The 25,849-nt window shown below is 38.6% G+C and overlaps 1 protein-coding gene across 34 annotated transcripts in view; it reads right to left on the reverse strand.

Annotated features, from left to right (window-relative positions):
- Positions 1–25,849, reverse strand: part of MAGI1 (membrane associated guanylate kinase, WW and PDZ domain containing 1) — a 674,091-nt gene that overhangs the window by 66,370 nt on the left and 581,872 nt on the right. For all 34 annotated transcript variants that reach the window (XM_003309855.7, XM_520680.9, XM_054680761.2 and 31 more), the window contains 5 exons: positions 22,698–22,755; positions 19,829–19,950; positions 17,110–17,202; positions 10,657–10,839; positions 9,477–10,097 (listed from right to left, as the gene is read on the reverse strand). In XM_003309855.7, the coding sequence (XP_003309903.1) occupies positions 9,477–10,097; positions 10,657–10,839; positions 17,110–17,202; positions 19,829–19,950; positions 22,698–22,755 (1,077 nt within the window). The remainder of the gene's footprint in view (positions 1–9,476; positions 10,098–10,656; positions 10,840–17,109; positions 17,203–19,828; positions 19,951–22,697; positions 22,756–25,849) is intronic.

The raw sequence follows: 25,849 nt of genomic DNA on the forward strand, positions 1-25,849 counted from the left end.
TCAACCTATGGAGTCCTGCTGACTATTCTTTAGGCGTCCCAAGTCCCCCACTGCCGTGATCCTCTGTCTGCCCTACAGTCCAAGTTGCTAATACTCTTGCTTGAACTACTGCAAAAGCCCTCACAGGTCTCCCCTTCCCCTCCTGTTCCCCTAAAATACATTCTTCATATATATGCCACAGGGACTATCTGAACATGTTACTGAGAGCCTGTCCCTTCACCGTGTGAATCTGGACCTCACACTGCAAATGGAATTCGAACTCCAGGTCCTGGCCTCCAGTCTCTGACTTCAGCCATCCCCATCCCCTGCTCCCCTTTCTCCAGGCACACAGGTCTCTGTTCCAATTCTTTCTTAGGGTCTTTGCACTAACTGTCCCTTCCTGCTGGAGTACCGTTTCCTTCTCTGTGGTCACTCAAGTTTCACCTCTAATCTACAAGAGCCCCCTCACTGCCAGGCCTGCCACACCTGTTCACTTTGCCTGCTCTGATTTGCTTCACAGCACTTTTCTTTGGCTGGCATGATTTTGTTCATTTGTTTATTTTTGCCCTTTCTCCCCTTCCCCTAGAATAAATGCCTCATGAAATCAGGAGCCTGTTTGTTTCATTTGCAGATGACGCTGCTCTATTCCCAGTGCCTAGACGATGACAGGCACGTGATGTTAATGAACTTGTCCCCCAGAAAGAGACAACAAAGCAACTTCTTTATATTCAAATTCCACACTTAAATAAAAGCACAGAATAATAATTCTACAGCCTGCCAGCCAAGGGAATGAAATTCTACCACTCTTCCAGAAAGGGGAAGGGATGACACCACACCTTAATGAGAATTATAAATCACACACGAACACATTTGTAATAAATAATGCATATAAGTAAGTAACTCAATGCATTAAGTTTACCTTCAAGGAGAATGAGACATTGCTTTGTAGAACAAAAGTAAAAGTTTTAGGTGTGCCAACCACTTTGCATTGTGAATATAACAGAAATAAACCTCAAATCATCCAATAAAGTCTGAGTTGCATACAAATGTTAAATAAGTAAAGCTTGCTTAAGTTTAAAAACCATGAGATCAAAAATCCGTAAAGAAACCAGAATTCCTTAAGATGTGAAAGTGAGGAATAATTTTTATGCATTATATAATGAAAGACAGAATCAAAATAGAAACATTTTTATATTTATCTCATCTCTTGCTGTAAGTCATCTCAAATATAAATGTGACCTGTCAGTCTACAAAGAATTCTCAAATAAAATCCCTGATAACTTTAAACCATGGCAATAAATCAAAATAGCAACTTAAAACTGCATTATGAATAAAGGCCAGAAGGCTCCTTTAATACCAAATTGGAATGCCATCCTGTTTAGCATGGTGGAAGTGCTAGAAAATTTGCTAATTTTAACTTGAACAACTTTTAACAGCTAGAAGATGTTAGGCAGCACGTTGGATGTGACAAGAGGACTCAACTTACAAAATTATTAGAAAATACAAGCACCACAGATAGTGGTGAGTGAGGTCAATGAGTTTGAGATACTGAATCAATGAATCAGATAAATACACCAAGGAGACTTCAAAGTCTCCCCTTTAAAACAGACTTCTGACAAATTGTAACTTGCTGATAGCTCATATGGCAGATTATACATATTTGATATATAAAAATTTTAGTTGAGTTTTTCTTGTGTTTTGAGGTTTCTTCCATTTTTTAGATTAAAGGTATTTTAATTTAAGCTCCTTAAATAACATCAGTCTAGTATAAAAGCTGAGATGCTTCCCAGCCAGGTGGAGGTCCTGTAACCCGCTTATAAACTTGATGACACCATGCCAGGATTGAGAAAGTGGAGACTGCCCCCAAGCACTTACACTTTACAAGTCTTAAATCCTCTGAGTGTGAATTCCTTGCATCCCCTAACATCCAGTTAACACATATAAAGAACTCAGAGCAGTTACTAAACATGGAAATGATGTAATAAACAGGACCTATGTTTATTACTCTCTGCATAAAAATAAATCCATTAACTATGCACGTGCCTTCAATTTCATATTTTTCTTCTATTCAAATGTATAAAAACAAAAGAAAGGGTAAAATAAAGGATATCCAGCTTCTCACTTCTGAGGGTGCAATAATTAAAATCTCTAGAACTGTGCTGTGTAACAGTACTTCCTGCAATGGTGGAAATGTTCTCTGTCTACACTGTCCTATATCGTAGCCACTCGCCCCATGTGGCTATTGAGCTGTTGAAGTGTGGACAGATGGACTGAGAAACTGAAATTTAAATCTTACATAATTTTAATCATGAGATAGTGGCTACTTGACAAGATGCTGGAGAACAGGCTTTGGAACCAACATGATTCACTGACATGAAGCTCCCACATCTTGGCCTATGGACACAATGAACAATGCATCTACTAGCTGTTTAGGGCAGCCTGTGAACAGAGCACACGGCTATTGCAAACAAACAGACCCGGGTTCAGAGTCAGGATCTGTCACTTTTTAGCTGTGTGACTGGGGGGTGGTCAGTCTATTATAATGCTCACAACCTCAGAAAGTTCTCTCAGGATTAGCACTTATGAAATCAAAGGGTCCTGCATTAACTCATCTTTTCATTCAACGCAGATGATTTTCTGAATACCTATAATGGACTAGGCACCATTTTAGGCAGCAGGGATAAAGTAGTGATTGCAACCAAGTCCCTTATCTGAGGGGGATCACAGGTAGGTATAGTACATAAGAAGATCACGAGAACAGACAGTGATCGTGGGAGATGCTGCTTGATTTATGAGGAATGGTCACGGCAGACTCCTCAGATGAAAGGGGATGAAATAACCTCCGAGCCGAGGCCTGAAAGATGTGAGTGAGGAGGTCCTGTGGCTACCTGGGAGAAGAAAAATACAGACAGAAGGAGATGTAAGTGCTAGGGCCCTGACACAGGACTTTGGAGTTCACGCTTAATGATGGGAAGCTATTCTGACATGAGGACTGCCTTGATCTGATGTACTTTAAAGCACTGTAGCTGGAGGGCAGACTGGAGGAAGCACTGAGACCTGTTGCGAGGCCACTGCAAGGCCAGGTGCCCTACAATGGGTGGTAAAGGCCAGGGATGGGGTGAGATGTAAACCAAGTTTGAGTACACTGAGAAGGGAGAACTGGCAGTATTTGCTGATGGGAACATATAGGACTCCAACATTATTAAGATATCACTCTATACACAACCTGAATTCCCCTTTCTGGGACCCTACAGCTCAATCTGAGACATTGTGGCAGTCAAGCACTTAAGCAGTATAATGTACAATTCATTCTCTGGTCCAAGACCAGAGGGCAAAGAGGAGAAGTGCCTGATCACTTGGGTTTAACTCTCTGTGCATGGCTTACCGTGGTTCTAATTATGATGGTTTTGTATCATTTCAGAAACACACACGTGCGTGCACACACGCACACACACACACAGAGAAGAGCTAATGCTAATGATGCACTTAGCTAACGAGATTAGATACTGCTTTCTCTGTTTGGATCAATGACGATTTAATGAACTAAATATCATCAGTAAATTTTGATGAGAATTAAGAGGCATTACTTTGCCCACAGACTTCAGGCTTTACTCATTTCTTTATGCATAAGATATAGTCCTCAATAATTATGGTACTGGAGCAATTTCTTGCCTGTAAGGAAGGAGGCTTTTGGGCAGAGTGTTTAAGCACTGTCTGGAGCCAGTCTTCCTAGGTTCCAATCCTAGCTTTGCCACTAACCAGCTAATTTGGGTAAACCACAGAAACTCCCTGGGCCTCAGCTTCCTCTTCTCCAAAATGGAGCTAAGATTGTATTTACTTCAGAGGACTCTTATGAATTATGATATGTAAAATGTCTAGAAGCATGCCTGGCACATTGTAGAAGCATTTATTGTTTTCATTCCAAATCTTATGCAGGTTTTCCCAACTAAAACAGAATTTTCTCCTTTGCTTTATACTAATTTATACCAAATTAAGCTGTGGGAAAATAAAAACAATTCCTTCTTGTATTTTGTCCTAGCATAGAAGCTAACAATCACTGCCTTCATTTCACAAGGATCCAACCCATCATCACATTGCAAATTGGTGGCAGTTTCAATGTGGTTGCAACAATGAAGTCTTGAAAGGTTTTATTTACCTTCTTGGGCATGTGTGTGTGCATGAATGTATGTATGTATATTGCATGTATCATGGTAACACAGCTGGAACATAGTAAGTACTCAGGAAATGACAGTAGTGACATTATCATTACCATCACCACCACCATTTTCTTATCTAAGTTTTGCCTTTTAACTCTCATTATCATTTTTCTAGAGTTACAAAGTGTGCTTATAAAGCTAGAGGATTAATCTTCCATTGTGACTGGTGGATCAAGTTTAATTTATTCAGCTATGATTTACTGAGACCTTATCACTTGCCAGGTTCCCCAGGAAGTGCCAGAGACACAAGAGTAAGAGTCAAACACATTACTGCTCTCTAGGAATTTTAACATTTCATGAATTTATAATCAGACCCTGAAATTACTTAGCGGCCTGACCAAAGTATTCAGTATATGGTTTGTGCAAACTAGAAAGGAAAATTTCACTTCCATTACTGTTGTGATCAGCAAAAGCCAGTGGGAGATGGCACTCTAAATGAGCATCTCCAATAGCAAGTCCCCTTTCTATTCTCCTTGGAAGTAGAAAAATGTAGAATGTGGGAGCTGAAATGGACCTTAGGGAAGACTGAAAAGTCTGTCACTTACAAAACAGACTTTAAAAGATGAACATTACTCAGAAACGAAAATTTTAAAATAAGCTTTATAAACTTATTTTCATCCAACTTATAGGTCAAAGAATCAAAACTAGAAGGGACCATAGAGGCAGAAGCCTAACATTTTTTGCAACTCTGGTTGTATATCAGAATCACCAGTGGTACCTGGGCAACACAGTGAGACCCTGTCTCTACAGAACAATTTTTTAAAAGAGATTAGCCTCACAAGATGGCACATGCCTATAGTCCTAGCTATTCAGGAGGCTAAGGTAGGAGGTTCACTTAAGCCCAGGAGTTTGAGGTTGTGATGGGCCATGATCATGCACTCCAGCCTGGGCAAAAGAGCAGGACCCTGTATCAAGAGAAGAATTAAAAAAAAACCTACTAGTAGAACTTCTAAAAAACAAAAACAAAAAAACACACATGCCTAAACATCAAACAATCTGTATGGCCCAGCTAGAACTTTTTATAAAAAATAAAATATTAATGCTTCCCCACCCAACTGCCACTATTGCTTTATCATGTGATGACTACTACGTCAGGAATTGGCACAAATGCTACCTTATTTAATCTATGTACATCATGCCCATTTTTTTCAGAAGTCTAACTAAGCTCAGAGAAGGCAAGTGACTTGCCTAAAGTTACAATGCAAGTAGAGCAGAAGCCAGGATTTAAACTTGCATCCTCTGTCTCCAGAGTCCTGTGGTCTTTCCTCTATACAACAATAAGGTCATCCCTTGCATAAAATTTGAGCCAGAATGGAGTGCCTGAAAGATTCTCTAGCTCAAAACATTCATCTTTTAGATTAAAAAAATAAGTGTCAGGGTAGAAGTAGTACCCTTCTGAAGCATATGCAGAAGCTTACGGGCAGAGTTTGTACTCAAGGTCAGCTCCTGGTATCCCAAGTTCAGTTTTCTTTTTAATACATGCCTTCTCTCAAAAGTAAAACATAGGATCTTCACTTGCATACAGTGCTGCCAAATCTTTTCTTGAAACAGAGTGTTGTGACTCAACATGAAATTACATCTTAAAGAGTGTCACACCTACTGATAGGTGTGAATTTGCCGAATATCCAAAATATTTGACACAGAGGGGCACAGGTAGTTACGCTATCTATATGAGCCTTTTTTTAAAAAAGTAAAAAGTCCTTATGGGACAAGTTCGATAGCTTTTACAAATTAAAAATAAAAATCCACAAACTAGTTTGATTTTCCAAACACTTCAAAGAAGTCTCTAGATGCACACTGATGTCAGGTGACAGGATTTCTGAATGCAGATGCTATGTTCAAAATAGAAGGGTAAAAAGCACTTTCCTGACTGGACAGCAGAGGGAGAAGGAGTAAGGACACACAATTGGAAGAGGGGAGCCAGACACAGAGAGGAACTGCCCTTTAAAAACCTGAGTGATCGACTGGCAAGCAGGGAGATGTTGATGAAGAGGAGATTTGTAAGCAAATCAGGACTGGTCCCGGCTACTTGGGAGTATGGATGAACACTGCACAGCAGCTCTAAGCCTGACTCAGGAAACTGTCTGACCCTGGACATTTACAAATGATATTTCAACCTTCAGCTCGATTTCCAGATGAGGGAAGGGGGATGGACTAAAAATACTAAAAATGAAATGTATCAGATCTTGACAAGAACAAATGTCAAAAACGAGCTCTAGAGACGAGGAATTAAAATGGGTGCTACAAACACAGCAGCCAGTTCTGTCCCAAAGTAAAAATGGCCCGTTCTTTAAAGCATAGAAAGCCACAACCTCGCGACAGGAATTCCTGAGACTCATGGAACAGTGTAGATGAGTTTATCAGTCATCTTACTAGCAGTTACAAAATAAACTAGATTCATTAGAAAGAATCGGTAAAGTGGCCATTTACTTTCTCATTCAACCTAGCTGTTGTCTTGAAGCACCTTCATCAAGCCTTCTCATTACATCCCCACTACACAGAAGAGATGATTAAATGTCAGCCCTGATTCAAGCAACTAATGTATGGCAGAAACAAATATATTTATATGCCTTCCAGAAAGATTAATAGTATCTGGTGCTAGCCTGCCAACTGCAGATGTACAAACTTTCTATCCTATACATAAATCAAACACAAGACATATGGTGTATTTTAAAGACTGCTGATGTCACAGTGATTTTAAATTACTCATGTTCTGAAATAAACCATGTAGATGTTGATGAATATGGTAATATATTCCGGATTTTTCATATAAATGTTATAAAATGTAACAGCATTAATAAGAAGATGGCATTGGGAATTAAGAAGAGAGAATGCAAACATATTTAAAATCAAGGAGTATAGTCAGGTGTGGTGGCTCATGCCTGTAATCCTAGCACTTCGGGAGGCTGAGGCAGGTGGATCCCTTGAGCGCGGGAGTTCGAGACCAGCATGGGTAACATGGAGAAATCATTTATACTGAAAATACAAAAATCAGCTGGGAGTGGTGGCATGCACCTATAGTCTCAGCTACTTGGGGGGCTAAGGCAGGAAGATCGCTTGAAACTAGGAGGTTGAGGCTGCAGTGAGCTGAGATGGCACCACTGCACTCCAGCCTGGGTGACAAAGTGAGACCCTGTCTCAAAAATAAAAATAAAAATAAAAAATAAAATCAAGGAGTACGTTTCTATAATCAGTTGTTTGCTGGCTTAGGCGAATTCATTACAATATGGTTCTAATAAATGTGTAAGTTAGTTGGCTATAATGAAACTTTATGTTTGGTCTCCTTAGAAGTGAATCTAATGGGATAATAAACAACACATCAGTAACAGAAATGGGAAGGAGGATAGATGAGTTAGGAGAACAAGGTGGTTTGTGTCTGTCAAATGAGCAGTGGCTGAATCAGAGGTGCACCTGATGTACCAAGAATTATTTGAAAGTTTCCAGGTTGTCAGCCACAGTATTAAGCAATTATACAAAAATCAGTGTTATTCAGTTAAGTAGGGCAGAACATTGGACTGGAAACCACAGAGCCAGGATGAACAGCTCAGAACTACTGTGGGGTGGCACCTTCCTACCTCACAGGGAAGTGACAAATATCAGTGGAGAGGCACGTGCAGGTATGAAAGTGCTTTGTGTATCACTGATTCTTCTATAAGTGCCAGGTTTCATCATCACCATCATCATTATTGTCATAATCGTTCTTATACCCAAGTCATTTCCTACTGCATACATCTTGGCTACTGTTTAAAACCAGTTCCCTGAGCAGTCAAGTGATCTAGGTACAAGAAGAGACTTGAAAATTAGTTGGTGGAAATGACATTTTTAAAAAAATAAAATTTGCACAATGCCTTTTATAACTGCCTAAGCCAGGCTCATTGAGCATTTCAATTCACATAGACAGCTACTCTGTATTTTGGGTTTCCTTCAAATGACCCCAGCCATTCTGATCACAGAACACACAGGTTCATGAAAACATGAGAATCTGGCTGCTGTGAAATAAATGAGCTCTCCTGTTGCAACAAACCAAAAAGAAGTCAAAGTCTGGTTCTTGATCTCTTTTCAAAAGGCCTGAATATGTTGTTCATGAAACAAATCATGGTAGCAAGGATCAGGGAAACAGCCATTCTCAGGCCCACTGTGTAAAACTATCAGTCACAACTAATCACATATAAGTATATATTCCAGGAGCAAGATATTTCAATATGGTGGAAAATATTGCTCAGTGTGACGTCCTGTGTTTTCTGGTGAGGCAGAGGGTGGGATACGGACTCAAGGAGAAAGGAGGAAGCTTAATGCCTCGAGATTTAGAATAACCCAGATCTCTGAGATCCTAAACTACTAAACGTGAGCATGTTGAGGGAAGTGTTTAATATGATTAGCAGACCTCTTGTTTCTGCCAAATAGAAATAATCACATACCTATTCACCTAATACCTATTCATTCATAAATACCTAAAAGCAGTCAGGTGTTGTGTTAAATGCTGGGGATAACAGCTGTCCACATGCATACATGGGCCCTGGCTTTATGGAGCTTTATATTCTAATGAAAGACAAATAATGAAAAATAAATAAAAGCATGAAATAACGTCTTGTGCTAAAAAGGTGATGATGATCAAGGTTATGAAAAACTGTGATAAAGATTATACGGAAGTTTCACCGTGGGAAAGGACCATTCCAGGCAGAAGGGACAGTAAATACAAAGGGCCTGAGGCAAGAAAAGGCTTGAAGCATTAAAGGAGCTCCATAAAAGCAGCCAGTGTGGCTAAAGCACCATCAGATGGAGGAGAGGAACATGAGACAAGGTTGGAGTGACCACAGCCACATTTTGCAGGCTATGCAGGCCAAGTTCAGGAGATTTAAAGATAAAGGTTATTATTTTATATATATATATATAAAACCTTTTTAGAGAATGGGGTCTCAATATGTTGCCCAGTCTGGACTCAAATGCCTGGGCTCAAGTGATCTTCCTGCCTCAGCCTCTCAAGCAGCCAGGACTACAGGTGGGTACCACCACACCCAACTTAGGTTTTTAAATCTTAACATTTTAAAAAGGCACAATCTGATTTCTGTTTTAAGGTATCATTCTAACTGCATATGTCTGTCATAATGTATAAACCACAATTTTTATGCTAAAGAGGTTAGTATTTGGAGAAATCAGTAGGCATTTTGAAACATTTAAATAAATTTAAAAAGCCCCCAGTGGTCATCTGAAGATGAGTAAGTTAAGCAATGAATTTGGGATAAAAAAAAAAAATCCAAAGAACAAAACAAACCTACTTACCTCCTCGTTGCACCAACAATGTGACCTCACTTCCCTTAGGACACTCAACCAGCATATCCACCACTTGGCTGTGAGTTAGGGCCTGCACGTTCTTCTTATTAACTTCCACTATGAGATCCCCTTCTTTCAGGCCTCGGCACCTTGGGCTGTCAACAATCTGTTTCACTCTTTGGCCACCCCCACCAGGACTGTCTGCGATAGTAAAACCAAAGCCCATTGGCCCTTTGACAATATGAACAGTTATGAGTTCTGGCTGAGTGGCTATGGAGGAAGCCAAAGAAACAGTGTCATTAGGATAACCATGAGAACTATTTGAAGCCGCGTCCGCTGGGCTGCTTGGCCTGGCATCCTTCATGCCATTGACTTTGCCTGTTTTACTACTGTGGCTAGCTGGTGAATCATAGGTCTCTTGCCCATTCACAATAATTGGTTCTTTATCCAAAATGGCTACCGAGGTCACTAAACTTGTATTGGGGTCATCTGGATCAAAAGGCAATGGATAACCTCGGCAGAGTTCAAGGTCCACGCTGGCACCAATGGGGATGGACTGGAAGATCTTCACAACTTGAGCATGTGTGTGTCCCAAAACACAGGTGTCATTCACACTTACAATCACATCCCCTGTAGAAGACAAGAGTGTGGGGGTTAAGAAAACAGCACCCAGAAAATTGCCATCAGTATTATAATATCTTCCACTAATATAAAGCTGAACTGAAACTGCATGTGGGTGTGATACTATAGGGTATAAAGTGCTTCTATTACTGATGTTAACAGCTAATAAAGTGTTCTTTCAGCACCTAGTGTCTTCCCTGCTAATGAGAATGTAATAATCACTCACAGAACATTGGAGCTTTCTCCTAAAAAAAAAATCTCACTGCAGAAATCCAAGTTTAGAATTCATTTATTTAAATGGGGATCTACATTTTTAGTAACTTATTGCTTTACTGTACTCAAACAGTTTCCCAAAGTTAAAATGACTTCACAGGTTTTAATCTGTCCCAAGGGATGAATTTGTATAATGTGGAGACCTGGCTGATTCTCAAGGTGTTTAAAGGTATAAACATGTGCAATCATGATGTTGTTTGGTCTTGCTCAAACAAACAACATCATGATTGCACATGTTTATCTCCTGGATTGGAGTCTCACCACACAGAACACACTAAGGCCATATTGACGCTACCTGTTTCCATCTTGCCATCCAATGCAGCAGGACCATCTAGGACCAAGCTCTTGATCTGGAGAAACTCATCAGGTTCATCCCCTCCAACCACCGTGAAGCCAAAGCCACGACTGCTTTTCCGCAGCTTTGTGTGAATGAACTTGCCTTTCAACTCAGAAGGGTTTCGTGTAAAAAAGGGTTTGCCTGGATTAAAATAAGAAACGCACAAGGAATGTCACCACTGGTGAAAAGGAGAATTAAACAAGATTTGAGACAACATATAGATAATTCTTCAAGCTTATGCCCTAGAGCCTTTGGGCATATAGCATCTTAAGAAAGTCCTCTCTTAATCTGAGGAATAAGGATGTTCCTAGGCCCCAATGTTGATGGAGGGAGGTAAAGCATTGAGTACGTCAACTCCAGGGTCCAAAAGAAACTACAAGAGAGGGATGAAACTAGTCCCTGTCAGGTGACACACTTCTTGGTTTCCATTCATGTACTTTGACAGGAATTGAGCTGCCACAAACCCCTTCACAGAAAATGGAACTGGTCTGTTTTATGTCTTTTGTTTTGTTTTAATTTTATTTTGCTATATGGCTTCTGATGTGCTGCTTTGGGCCTGGCTTCCACTTGAAAAACCAACAGAACAAAAACTTAAGTTTTAATCAAACGGAAAATCCAGGCTGAAAATGCACAGCTAATACCAGAAAACATATTATAGTCACAAATAATAATTTGACAAAAATGTAGAATGACTATTTTCAAAATTAAGGGTCACCACTTTGAATTGAATTCTAAATTCAACTGATTTTTTCCTATTTATCTGCATCTTTTATTAAATTTGTGATATAGCCAACGTATGCCTATGGCTAAGATTTACTGTTTAAAACAAGTTTAGGATATTTGTTTAAAAAACACAAACCAAAAAAACAAACAAAGAAACCCCACACACACACACACAAAATCCCTAAACTAAGTAGTTACTAACAGTAGCCACACAGCTCCAAATTCAGCTGTCTTATTTAAAATAAATTAGGCTGGGGGTGTGGTGGCTCATGCCTCTAATCCTAGCACTTTGGGAGGCTGAGTCAGGTGGAGCACTGAGGTCAGGAGTTCGAAACCAACCTGGCCAACATAGTGAAATCCTGTCTCTACTAAAAAAAAAAAAAAAAAACAAAAATTAGCCAGATGAGGTGGTGGATGCCTGTAATCCCAGCTACTTGGGAGGCTGAGGCAGGACAATCACTTGAATCCAGGAGGTAGAGGTTGCAGTGAGCTGAGATTGTGCCATTGCACTCCAGCCTGGGCAACAAGAGTAAAACTCTGTCTCAAAAAAATAATAAAAATAAAATAAATTTACAGATAGAGATATCGCTAAATTACTTCCAAACATGCTACCTAAGGTTTTATTGAGTTTTCTTGATACATTCACAAATAACATTTTGAACATAAACCAAAACGTTTTCTTTTGGGTTTTACTAGGCACTTCTCTGTAATTGAGAAACTTACTGGAACTTCTCTGATTATCCCAAGTAGTAGACCTAATTTCATGAGCAGCTTCTTTCATCTCTTCTAACTTTACTTACTTCTTATACCCTGTCCTTGCCACACACAGCTTCTCCATCTGCCCTGTTTCTTTTCTATCAAAAATGTTATCCAAAACAAAAAGAGAGAGAGAAAGAGGGAGACATTAGTCCCCTACACCCCTGCACTAGGAGCCTGGCACCTAGGAAAGAAAGTTATTTTTGGTTAGTTATATCTAAAAGAGTTTAAAAGGTCTCTGGGCATGCATACAATTTTTAATTGCATATTTTAAAAGTTTCTGGCTCTTGCAAAGAAGGCTCTTTTAAATTGCCTGCAATCAGAGGTCCTTTCGCTAACCTGCTCTCTAGCGCAGTCCCAAAGCTTATTGGAAGGTTGACAAACTACAGCCCTGTCATAGTGGCTAATGAAAGGCAAGACTTACAAGGATTCGCCACGCAAAGTCATCTGCCAAGGCGTTGGGAGGGTGGTGTCACTTGCACCAAGAGCTTTGGGGAGACAGCTGCCAAGACAATTATCAGATGGAAATTGAGGTGAGGTAAGATAACCCCCAAAGTTTACTTTAGGGGGAGGAGGGTGACTGGCCTACACTCTTGCAGCAGGTGCTGCTAGGGCATTCCAGGGCCCTGAAGGGAAACACATTTCAGTTATGCAGAGACATCAACAGCCATTACCTTCGCAGCAAGACCTTCCCTAACCACCTTACTAAAAATTGCAGTACCTCCAACATTCCCAGTCCCTTTTTCCTGCTTTATTTTTGTCCTTAGCATTTACCACCTTCCAAAAAAATATACATCTTACTTATTGCTTTGGTTTTCTTACTATCCCCAACTCCCATGCATGAGTGGCATTGATATGCAGGTACATAAAACCACTAGAATGTTAGCTCCATGAGGATTTTTATACGTATATCAAGTATCTAGAATATTGTCTGGTACATTTTATGTGCTCCAAAAATTTCTGTTGAGTGAGAGAATGAATGAACAAATAAAAGCACACAGAAATGATATTTATCATGTCTTTGAGAAGGCTGAAAAGAGGTGTTTGGTTGTTGGAGCTTTTCACTCTTATTATAGGCTAAGTTAGAAAACGTGAAAATGTGCCTGGCAGTTTATCTAATTAAAAAAAAATACATTAGCATATTTTGTGCTGAGAATGTTAAAATAAAGACATGAGCAGAGCTTTGAAATTATACGACTGACTTCCTTTTCCAATGTTTAACAAGGGAAGGAAAATCAGAGGGTTTCACATTTATGCACATTTTATTACTTTTTACGTATGGGTGGATCATTAGTTAATGTAGCTTTTGGAAAGAAATGCTTTTCACCCCATAAGCAGTGGAATTTGGAGCTCTCAGCTGCAGCCCTGTGGTGCATGTAATTTTCTAAGATCCTAACCTCTGTTTACCAGTCACCAGCGGTAAGACTTGGTTGTGTCTTACCCAGGGAAAATCCCCTGGGTAGCTTTTTAAAATGTAATCATTTTCAGTTCCTTCCTTAGACTCACTGATCAGGATGTTCTGGGTCTTGGCCCAAAACTCTGCACCTGAATGAACCTTAGGTGCATGTTTCCCTGCCAGGATGGGGGGAGGGGAAAGAAATGTCACTTCTTGGCACTAGTGTTTAAATACCCTAGACCAGTACCGTCTAATGGCACTTTCCGTGATGATGGAAATGCTCTGTACCTGCACTGTTCAATATGGCAGCCACTAGTCACATGTAGCCACTGAGCCCTTGAAATATGGCTAGTGAGACAGAAAAACTTAATTTTTTGATTTTTTAACTGTAATTCATTTAAATTTAAATGGCAACATGTAACCAGTGGCTTCCATACCGAACAGCATAGATTTAGACTACACAAATGAGGTATCCCACAAAAACTAAAACAACCAAAAACCTTTCAACCAGAAGTTAAACTATTCCTCATGTATAGTGTTCAAATCTGTGCTCTGCTACTTAGTGGCTATATGGCCTTGGGCAAGTTACTAAACCTCTCTGCCTGAGTATCACAAGTATAAATGGAGGTAATGATGATACCTATTTCACATGATAGTTGTGAGAAACAACCATGGCAGATAATGTAGGTAAAGTGCCTGGGAAGGTACCCGGCAAATAATAAGAGCTCAATAAGTGAGTTATTGTTTTGATGGCGGTGGTGATAGAGTGAGTGTGGTGGAGGGGTAGCTGCAAAAATCTCTCTCCAAGCATAAGCTTGAAGCTGGAGAGTTTTCATAAGAGCAAATCTCCAAATTATCACTTGCTGAGATTAGAAGTACACTCTTGATCAGGGGAGAATTTAGTTGGCCTGTGAACTTGGCAAAATTACTACCAAACAATCTAACCAAATTAGCTATATGGCTTCTTCCTGACAGTCTATCAACACTAGATACTGCCCAAGATACAAGACACTAGACACTAGATGGCTAATCAAGACACTTAACCGGTAGGCAGGTAACCCAGAGTTATAACCAATGAGGCTAAAGTATAGGTTAATGTTTATTGAAATCACAGCTTGGAGCCAAATGGTATGGATTTTAACTGGCTTCTTTGGTATCAGTTATATTCCAAAGATTATAAAAGTGCTTGAAACGTGTGGATCAACAAAGAGACTACACAGTAGAAGGGTGGTAAGAATAAATGAGTCAATCTCAAGGAGAGTTCAGTGAGCCTGAACCTTCAGACACTATTGAATGGTATTTGGAAGTGGGGCCTTTGGGAGGTGATTATACCATGAGAGTGGAGCCCACATGATGGGCTAATTCTTATAAGAGGAAGAGAACTAGTCCTTTCTCTCTCTACTCTGCACCACATGAGGATACAGTGAGAAAATGGCCATCTATAAACCACGAAGTGGACCCTCATTGGACACTGGATCTGCCAGCACTTTGATCTTTGACTTCCCAGTCTCCAGAACTGATAGATAAATGTTTGTTGTTTAAGCCACCTAGTCTATGGCAACTTGTTATAGCAGCCTGAATGAAGAACCAGTGGATGTCTTAGTCAATCATTAGATGACTAAAGAAACAAGGAAGAGGTATAAGGAAATAAGGAAGAAGAGAAAAAAAGAAAAAGAAAAAAAGGCTGAGTTAAAGAAAAGTAAGAATCTGAGATGAAGTGCCTAATACAGATAAATACCGTCTCAATTCTTAGTTGGTGCACTAAGCATTTGGCACTCAGAACCTGAACCTTTACAGCTTTAATTTATTTAATTTCTAAGATAATTATGTAAGAAAGTCTGGTTGGCTATTCTATATGTATATGTGGATGGATGGATGGATGGATGGATGGATGGATGGATGGAAAGATGGATGGATACTGTTTCACTCAATAATAATGTCATCAGAAAATGGATATCAAGGGATTATGCCTAGTTTGGGATTATCTCACAGTGAAAAAACAAAAAACAGAGAATCACAGTCTCTTGCCTCCATGGGATTTAAAGTCTAATGAGGAAACTATTGTTAAATAATAGCACACAAATGAATACTAGCTATAATGGTTAAATTTCATAAATGTGAAGTACAGGATGATTAAGAGTAAACATGGTAGGGGAATCTAGCAAAGACCTGAGGTGAACAGGAGTTAGCAGAGTAAGAAGTAGGAGGAAAAGACAACTGCAAACAGAAGGAACAGCCTCTGCAAAGGCTCAGAAGCGGTTCACAGTTTTGCTGGTTAAAAGAACTGAAAGGAGGCTAACTTACTGTGAGAGAGGGGAAGGTAAGAAGGCATGAGCCTACAGAAGGAATTTTATATTTACAAAAAACCCCACAAAACTGAGTACTCCACAGTCATGTTGATATTAATCAACATTATTATCTACTATATCCCATCTTTATTAAAGCCATTATCACCATTAAAAAGTATATTCATGCCTGAAGAAATAATTTTACATAAATTGATACTAATTCTAATCTAGTGACAATGTCACCTAGCAGAGAAACAATTTCTTTCTTATGAAAATTATAATGAATTAAAATTAAAGAAATGAATTATTCTACTTATTTTTATATGTAACACAATTAAATCTCTTTTAAAATGTAGAAAAGAAGACAAATTTTATAGTATTTTTATTGTTTCTGTACCACAAACATTCCCCAACTCTGTCAAACATGATGCTTGTTTAAAAGAAAAAGAAAAAGATAACTAAACACAAATATTTTCTATAATTTAAGAGTAATGAGGCCTGAAAGTTGCAAGGTTCTGGAGCTTCCAATTTTCAAGAATAATCCTCTATAAAGGCCTCATCCTATGTGTGAATGTAAACAAACAAGACCTATTGAAACGTTGTAAACATGCATAAATACCAAAACTGCAGCAAGAATAGGGAATGAGAACTGAAAACACAATATCAAACCATTTTCATTTATAGGAAAGTCTTAGACAAAACCTAATATGTTGGCTAGACTCCTGAAATATCTAATGCTGAGTTTCAGATTTATCTTTTTTAACATACTATTAAATATCTGTGGTCTCTAAGTCAGTGATTCCTATCTCTGGGATGGGTTTGCTCCCCAGAGACATCTGGCAATGTCTGGGGACAATTTCCTTGTCACAATGAGAGGTGGGCTGTGTGCTACTGGCATCTAGTGGCCAGGGGACATCTCACAATGCCCAGGACAAACCCACACAACAAAGAATTACTTACCCCAAAATGGCAATGGTGCTGAGATTGAGAAACGTTGGTTTGAATGATCATTTAACAAGTAGTCTTTATTTTTAAAATATTACAAATAGTTGGAAAAAAATTATTCAGGAAGATTCCTAATTTTTCTTGACAAGTCTAACAATACATTTATCATTGTTCTCATTATTTATGGTTTTCACTATCAAAGGAATGACTTGGGAGTTACGAGATTCCACTTTTCAAAATACCTTAAAAAAAATTAGATTTTGAGCTAAAACCATGACACAATTAGAAAGACAAGTACTTTACCCTGAAGTGGAGCTTCTCTGGCTGGCTCTGGATTGCTTGGAGGGTGGTTTGGAATAACAGGAGGCACAAGGGCTGAGTGATCTTCTGTCCATTCTGTGAAAAAGAAAAGAAAGTTTCCTATTTTTCCTTCAAATGGCTCATTGAGTTACTTATGATTCACTTTATTATTAATAATACTCAAGGCAATAAACCAAGGGCAGATAGCTTAGATTAAAAAGAAGTTGTTATCTGACCTCATTCTATGAAGCTCTTTTTTTCTTGTCTAAGACGTTTTGGGAAAGAAATATTACGATACAATGAATAAGAACTCCAGTTCTCTCTGGCTGGAAAGTCCAAAGTGAAGTCAGTTAAAAAATGTCAGGAAAGACATACAGTCAACTAATGGCAGCTGTATAAGGGAGAAATTTCTCTAATGTGATTCAGACATGAGCTGGGCTGCTGAGGCCAGCTTGTCTTAGGTAGGGAGGAAGATGAAGGTAGATTTCAGCAGTTTGCTAAGGGTGTGCTCTTCTGTCATCTCTGAATCCAAATGAGACCTATTACAAATACTCCTGGGTCCTAATTGTAGTCTTATTCACCTTGGAAGGCCAGACATAACTCACAGTGAGTGACCCTTGAGATGGCACCCCAGAATCACTTCCAGCTCAGCTAACATATTCAATTGTACATTCTCATTTGCAAACTGCACTTTCTAACACTACCAAGTTTCATCAGCTCAGGAAAGATACATTAAAAAATTATTTTTAGACAAAAAATAACAGATGTTGATAAGGATGTGGAGAAAAGGGAATGCTTATACACTGTCGATGAGAATGTAAATTACTGCAACCTCTATAGAACCACCATACAATCCAGCAGTCCCACTACTGGGTATCTGAAGAAAAAGAAATTATTCTATCAGAATGATACCTACACTTGTATGTTTACTGCAGCACTATTCACAACAGCAAAGATACAGAATCAACCTAAGTGTCCATCAGTGGATAACTGGATAAAGAAAATGTGGTATGTATGCCATGGAATACTGTTCAGCCATAAAAAAGAGAATAAAATTATGTCTTTTGCGGCAACATGAATGGAACTAGAGACCATTATCTTAAGTGAAACAACTCAGAAACAGAAAGTGAAACACCACATGTTCTCACTTCTGAGTGGGAGCTAAATAATGTGTACTTACGGACATGAAGTGTGGAATAATAGACCATGGCAACTCGGAAGGGTTGGTGGGGGATGAAGGATGATAAATTACTTAATGGGTACAATGTATACTATTTGGGTAATGGTTACACTAAAAGTCCACACTTCACCACCACTTAATATACCCATGTGTCAAAAGCTGCACTTGTACCCACTAAATGTATATGAGAAGAGTTCTTTTTAGCTAGAAAAGAGACTAAGGTAGATAACATTTCAATGGGTGAATGTACACAGACATACATACCTACTCTCTCTAAATTGTACAGTCCAGGGCAGTGGTTGGCAAACTATGGCCCACTAGCCAAACTGGGGCCAATTCCTGTTTGGATACAGCCTGTGAGCCAAGAATAACTTTTATTCTCAAATGGTTGAAAAGTAATAAAAAGGAGAATACTTTGTGACATATGAAAATTACATGAAGTTCAAATTACAGTGCCCATAAAGTTTTATTTGAACACAGCTACACCTATTCATTTACATAATGTCTACAGCTATTTGCATACTACAATGGCTGAGGTGAGTAGTTCTAACAGAGATTGACTGTTTGAATCACGAAGCCTAAAATCTTTATTATCTGGCTGTTTACAGAAAAAGTTTGCCAACCTGTAGTCTATGGTTTATATTTATTATATTCAATATTATAGTAACAGAGGCATTATACTTGATATTCTATTTGATATTCACATATTATATTGATGGGAGTATTAAGTCTATGATTCTAAAAGATCACAATGAAAAACTGGGGAAAGCCAGAGTATCTAGTAATAAACGAATGGCTAAATAAAGCAGAGGCATTCATGAAATGGAATATTATGTCACCATTAAAAAGTATAAGCTAAATCTATATTAGCCAACTTAGTAATATGTGCAAGAAATAAAAAGTGAGAAAACAGGTCTCACATACATACTATATACGTATAAATTATTATCAGATTTTTGTTAAAATATGCGTATATGTATATCCCTAGAAAATTTCTGCACAGGGCTTATCTCTGAGAATGGGAAGGGGGCAACCAGGGGAGAATTTAATGTTCTATACTCCCGAATTGCCCATATTTTTACAAAGAGCATGAATTCGTCTGTAATTTTTAAAAGCACCCAAAACTACCAGCTCTTTCTGATTCTTTACATGTAATGTTCCTAAAATTAAAAGTTAGTTTCATGCCCAGTAACTCTACTTAAAGTAAAAATGCTAAAAGTGGTTTGGATTTAGCTACCAGTTGCAATGCAAATACTGCGGGGGCAAGAGATTTCCTCCCCCATCAGAAAGTTCTCTGATCTAATGATGCTCCTTTCTAAATTAAAATGGAGATTTGAGTGACTTTGAATTAGGATCTCCACTTTGGCCATCCAGAGGAACATGGAGAGGGGGTTCTCTTCCTCCCCACAGGACATCAACTCTTCAGTGTGGCAAGAGAGGACTCAATCATCGAGGCCAGTTCTGACCACACGAGGGTGTCAGCGCTCAGATTTCACCCCATGCTCCCCTGATCAAGAAAAAGCCTAGAGGAAAGAGGCCAACCTTCTGTCTGCTGCTGCTGCTGCTGTTGCTGCTGCTGTTGCTGCTGCTGCTGCTGCTCAAGCTGCTTCTTCCGTTTGGCTTCTAGAACCGGGTTCTCATATTGTGTCTTCCTGTTGATGTGGCTGGGGAAGACAGCAAATAGTATTCAGCTTGAAACAGTTCATTCCACCAGCAAAATGCCAATCAGACCAAGTCCCTGGAATCAAACTGAGCAGAGCAGGTGGCCTGAGATGCTAACCCTCGTGTGTTAAAATGCTCAGTTAGAAAGAGGAAATAAAAATGAAGTTTCCATTACTGACTGCTTATATGCACTAAGCACTGGGCTACCAGTTTTATATGCATTTTATTTAAAAGTCCTCAGTAAATGCCAGGAGGTAAGTCCTATTTTTATTCATATCTTATGAATAAGGAAAGTAAGTGTCTGGGCAGTTAAATACTTCACCTAGCATAATATAGCTAGTTAGCAGGAAACAGACATGCAAGCTCAGGGTTGTCTGCTTTCAAATCCCAGGATTTTAACCACTGACCCCCCTCCAAATGTCCAAGATACCACCTGACAGGGGAAGCTGCTTTAATTCAATAAGAGGTAGATTAAGGAATTATTGAGACATAAGATTAAAGTGGCTATGTGACATTGTCTGTACAATGCCAGAACTGCTGTGTAACTGTCTGCAGTAGGGTTCACAGAAGCATAAGCATTCATCCAAACAATGAAGTTAAACAAAGAACTCGACTCACATCTGTTAACTATTTTGATCACTAAACATAGAGGCACAATTAAAAGTACAGGCCTTAGGCAGAGAGAATCCAAATAAAGTTAACCTAAGTAGATGTGATGTGCTCAAAATGACAAAGATCCAAACACTTAGACGGCTACAAAACTAATTATATATATACACATATATATGTATACATATGTATATGTGTACATGTATACATATACATATATATGTATACACACATATGTACATATATATGGTACATATATGTGTGTATATATATACACACACACACATATACACACACACAAGCATATACGTATAAATATACGTTATTATTTTTTTTTTTTGAGACAGTCTCTCTCTGTCACCCAGGCTGGAGTGCAGTGGTACGATCTTGGCTCACTCCAACTTCTGCCTCCTGGGTTCAAGCAATTCTCCTGCCTCAGCCTCCCGAGTAGCTGGGATTACAAGCGTGCATCACCATACCCGGCTAATTTTTGTATTTTCAGTAGAAATGGCGTTTCACCATGTAGGCCAGGCTGGTCTCGAACTCCTGACCTCAAGTGATCCACCTGCTTTGGCCTCCCCAAATGCTGTGATTACAGGCATGAGCCACCATGCCTGAACTTATTTTTCTTAATTCAAAATAATAGTTTATTAGAAATTTAGGAGCATACTATTGTGATTATTTAGAACTCTAAGTTTTTTAAAAAGCTAGGCTTTATTTTTTTAAGCAGGCTTATCAATAGAAAGGATAGACTGATTGCTCTTAATTTCTATTAAAGGCCTACATGTTTATTTCCTAATTCTTGTAGCAATTTCATTCTAAGAAATGGTCTACCATTAACAGGCACATGAATCTGAAAAGACAGATGGAGAACTGTGTGGTAAGATAAAAACTTGCCCCTCAAACTAGTGTCTTCACCCATAAAAGCTTTTGTCATCTGTTCCTGCTCTCTCTTAATGCATAAACTAGTTGAGGGACAATTCAAAATGAGCTTCAAATAGCAAAAACCGTACAGTACATCTGTGAGAAAGATGATCTTTGGGGCACACAGAAGAAATTTATTTTCTGAGGGTCAGAGGGGCAGCCAAGTTTGCCTCTCCGATGCCCCATATTACCAATCCCTCTTGTTAGGCAAAGTGGAGGTAAAAGTTAGTACTGGCCAACGACACTTGCTATATTGAACTCATAATTTCTACAGTAAGATGCTGGGCATCTATTTTATGGCCTGGCACTTTTTTCGTCTTGTGTTCATATCACCAGGGTATTATACAAATGACTTTTCATCACCAGCAGCATAAAGGAAAGAAAATATGACAGTTACATCTTCAGTGTGGCAGGTACGATTATGTTTCTACAATATTTATATGGCATTTGCTTCTTTTGAAGGGACTTTTATTAGTTACCTCTCATTTTTCTCAGAGGAAACTATATAATACAAAGCTTTTTTTTTTTCAATGTCCTAACTTAGTATCATCCTATCAATCAACAGTTTTGATGAAAGGAAAAAGTGGGAGCCCAATGCTAGAATAAGGCACACAGTAAAGTCACGAGGGTTTTAGACTTTTAAAAATGGGAAACCAGAACCTCAGGCAAGAGAGAAACAAAGAAACACACAAAGTCTGCATCCTAGGCTAGTTCTCCATTTTCTCCTCAATCCTGGCAACATTTCATAAATTACCGTGGCTGAACCTTTTGAAATGTATGAATGAATAAAGAAGTAATTGCTAAGGAGTTCAGATCTGGGTAGAGCAAAAAGTAGACGAATCAGATACTCCTTGTAAAGATAAACAATCCCTCTTCATCTGGTCTACTGAATCCTGGCTTTTCTCATTCATTCATTCATTCATTCAACTAATACTCATTAAGTACCTGCCATATGCCAGGACCATGTTGGGCCTTTGTGATGCAGTGGTGAACAAAAGACATGGATCCTGACCATGTGAATTTAATAATATGATTTGCTATTTTCAGATTTATTGAATATTTTCTCATTCATTAAAATATGCATACATATTTTCATCATAAAATTAATATTGTTAATTGGTTTGTGCCTTATAATGATGTCAGGCTGTACTTAACACAAATGTACATAATTACAGAGAGGTATAAACTAATGTGTGGATTGTGAATGGGCACTTACTCTACATAGTAGATACCATAGACAGGGTCTTCAATCTTTTCCCAACCAGCAGGCAGTTCTGAAAAATAAAAGAACACTTAGGGCAAGAAGAGCATATTCTTGAAGAGCCTGGGTGTTTTCAACAACTGAGTTAGGCAAAAAGAGAAAGACTCATAAAAATGCTTTAAATCCAATTAAAACTGTATATCCTAACCAAAAAAAAAAAAAAAGTATCTATTATTTTATCAGTGTATTTTTCTACATGAACAGCAATTCTTTATCTACTTGGTATTTTATGCAAGAAAATAAAACTTAATAAAATGCAGCCTTTATTCTAAATCACTATTAAATTAGATTTTAGTGAAAATATAGGTTAAACTTGCCTTGAATGCCTAGTTCCTATCTTAAATGTTTACGGTTTTCTCATTTTGTTCCTAGGCCATCTTATTACACAAGCAAAAATGGATGAAAATTAATGTTTCATTTTCAATACAATAGTGTTGCTTTGCTCTCCTTGAAATAAAATAAAATCTGCATGTTATTTTCTCCGTGTTCCTAATGAAAATGCAGCTGGGTTTTTGAACTGCACACATCTATCATTCAATTGCTATCTCTGGGCTGGCCCATCTTTCTCAGCACTTAACCTGTGAAAGCAGTAACACAGCTCCTGATCCCTAAGAGCTCACTATCTAAGGCGGATGACTTTATTTCTTTAAATGTGGTGGTACAATGGCACTGGGGGATGTATGTGCCTTTCTGAAAACTCAGCCATGCTCTACAGAACTTCCTAAGGTTTCATATCAAAGGCCAAAACTTTATTAAACAGGTAATAGTTCTGTCTGAACAAGAATCTGTTGTGGAAAGGCCCACTGCACCATATTATTTTACTTGGTGAAAGAAGGGACTAGGTTGTGTTTTTTTTTTTTTTGTCATTGAACAATCCTTTCAGGCAGAGCAACAGTTATTCAACTTAATTTTAAAGCTTCCCTGATACACGTAGTCAAGGCAAACTTATGTAACACCACACTCTAAAGTGAATAATTAGTCCTAGAAGTAGCTATTAAGACCAACTTTGATAGAATACTACAAACTTGAAATATTTGAAATAGATGTTTGTTTAATTCAAGGAATCATGTGGTCACTAATTTAAATAATGATGTCATCAGGGCAGAAGGCTTACATATACCACAAACAGTTCCAGACTGAGGTGGAGGCATGCACATGCACACAAACACATACAGGCTAATTACTCAAAGTTTATGTTTTGTTCAGATTTGGCTGCACATCAAGAGACATTAATTTCATGGTTTTTGCTCCACATGTTACTTGTTTGCAAACAAAGGGACAGGTTTTCCCCCCTTTTCTTCTAAATTAAAAAGAAAAAACATTTAGCAAGTTTTAAAGAAGTCTTTGACTTGTAGGAGACATAAGCTACTAAAATGCAAGACAGGTCCAATTTGCAGATGTTGATACAACTTGGCATTTGTATATACTGAGTCTTGCGGACCGATGCAAATTGAATGCCTAGGAAATGCTTTCCCCTTACAAAGCTGGAAATTACCATTTAAATGAAAATGAACCAGGAAAATATTACCAAAGAGTTGGGAAATCGAAGATTAAAAAAATGCAAATTGGTGCACAGTCATACATTTGTATAGGGCAGAAGGGTGGGTGGATGTGAGGAGACCACATTAAGTTTCATAGAAACACCATCTCTTTTCAAAATCTGCAACCTGAGATATGTGGCCTGATTATCTTTAGATAAAACAGGGGAAATACTAAGCTTTCAAGTTACTCAGTTATTAATTTGACAAACATTTGTTGAATGCGTACTTTTTGCCCGAGGGTGTGTTAGGCACCAGGGACACAAAGACAAACGCAAGTGCATCATCTAAGCAGAAAATTCAGCCACGTGGTATGTGCTTTGATGGAGGGCCGAGGAGGGTACTAGAAAAGAAGGTACCCGTGACTTCTTTTCTAGTGCCTAGTCAACAACTTAATATTCTAGAGTTGAAAAATGGGTCCAGTCAACTGGCATATCTGGACATTTGTCAGTTTAAACACATCTTTTGGAACAGATGAGCAAACTCCAGAAATTGGAAAGATAGTTTCTCACTTCCAATGTGGTCATTAACTTAATCATAGAAATTAGTCTCCTAATGCTTAAAATAGAAATGGGTCATCGATTTTAAATAGGAAGATGTTTGTCCTAGAATTTGCCATTTGGTTCTAAAAGACTGAAAAAGGCAGAAAATATTTAAGTCCAGAATGACATTATAATTTTTTAAGCAAACACTCTAAAGACTCTTAAAAAGGAATCCTCGTATGACTAACCACAGTCAGGGAGCAGATTAGACTGTACAACCTATCACAGAGATTTGAAGTGGCTAAGATCCTTTTGGCATTGCCCAGATATAAGATTGAGCCTTAGTTCTTTCATTTATCTCTACTACTCTGTGGCCTTGGGCTACTTACTTAACATCTCTGAACCACATCTTTCTCTTGGATTTACCTCAAAAGTCAATGGTGGATTAAACAAAGATACTTCTGAACACTTAGCACAGTTCCTGGCACATAGAAAGTGTCCAACAAATGGCAGCTGTTCCAGGAAAGCACAAAAGGAATAGGACAGATGTCTGTGGCCTGTGTACTTGCTACTCCTGCCTCTGAAAATCTCATGCTGCACTGTTTTGTCTCCAAAGAGCAAACATTGAGCAGTCAAAGGTTCTAAGCTCTTTTCAAAGAGATTTCTCTGTATATAGATTGAAAATCATGTTCAAAATCAGAGATACATTTCAAAACTGTGACTTAGTTTTGGGTGGGAGGAGAACTTACTTTCTTGGCTCTATCTCCCCTAGTTGGTTTCACCACATGAATACCCTATAATTCCAAAAGAAGGTTCTGCAGGTGCTTTTTAATTCTGGGGAGATGTCTGCAGAGGACGTGATAAATTCTGCAAACCAAAGTACATAATGGAGCAACTGACCCAGCTCAAACAACAGAGTTCAGAAATGACAACTCTATAATCAAATGATCTGTGTCCAATACCCAAGCCAACTGCCCACGCCTCTCAGAGGGCGATTACAAAGAGGGTTTCCTTGTCACATCTGGAATTACATTGTTCACTGAAAACCTGACAGTTGCTATTGTTTGAAATTAGGACCCTCTTATTA

Source organism: Pan troglodytes, chromosome 2 (genome assembly GCF_028858775.2).
Source record: "Pan troglodytes isolate AG18354 chromosome 2, NHGRI_mPanTro3-v2.0_pri, whole genome shotgun sequence".
NCBI lineage: Eukaryota > Metazoa > Chordata > Mammalia > Primates > Hominidae > Pan > Pan troglodytes.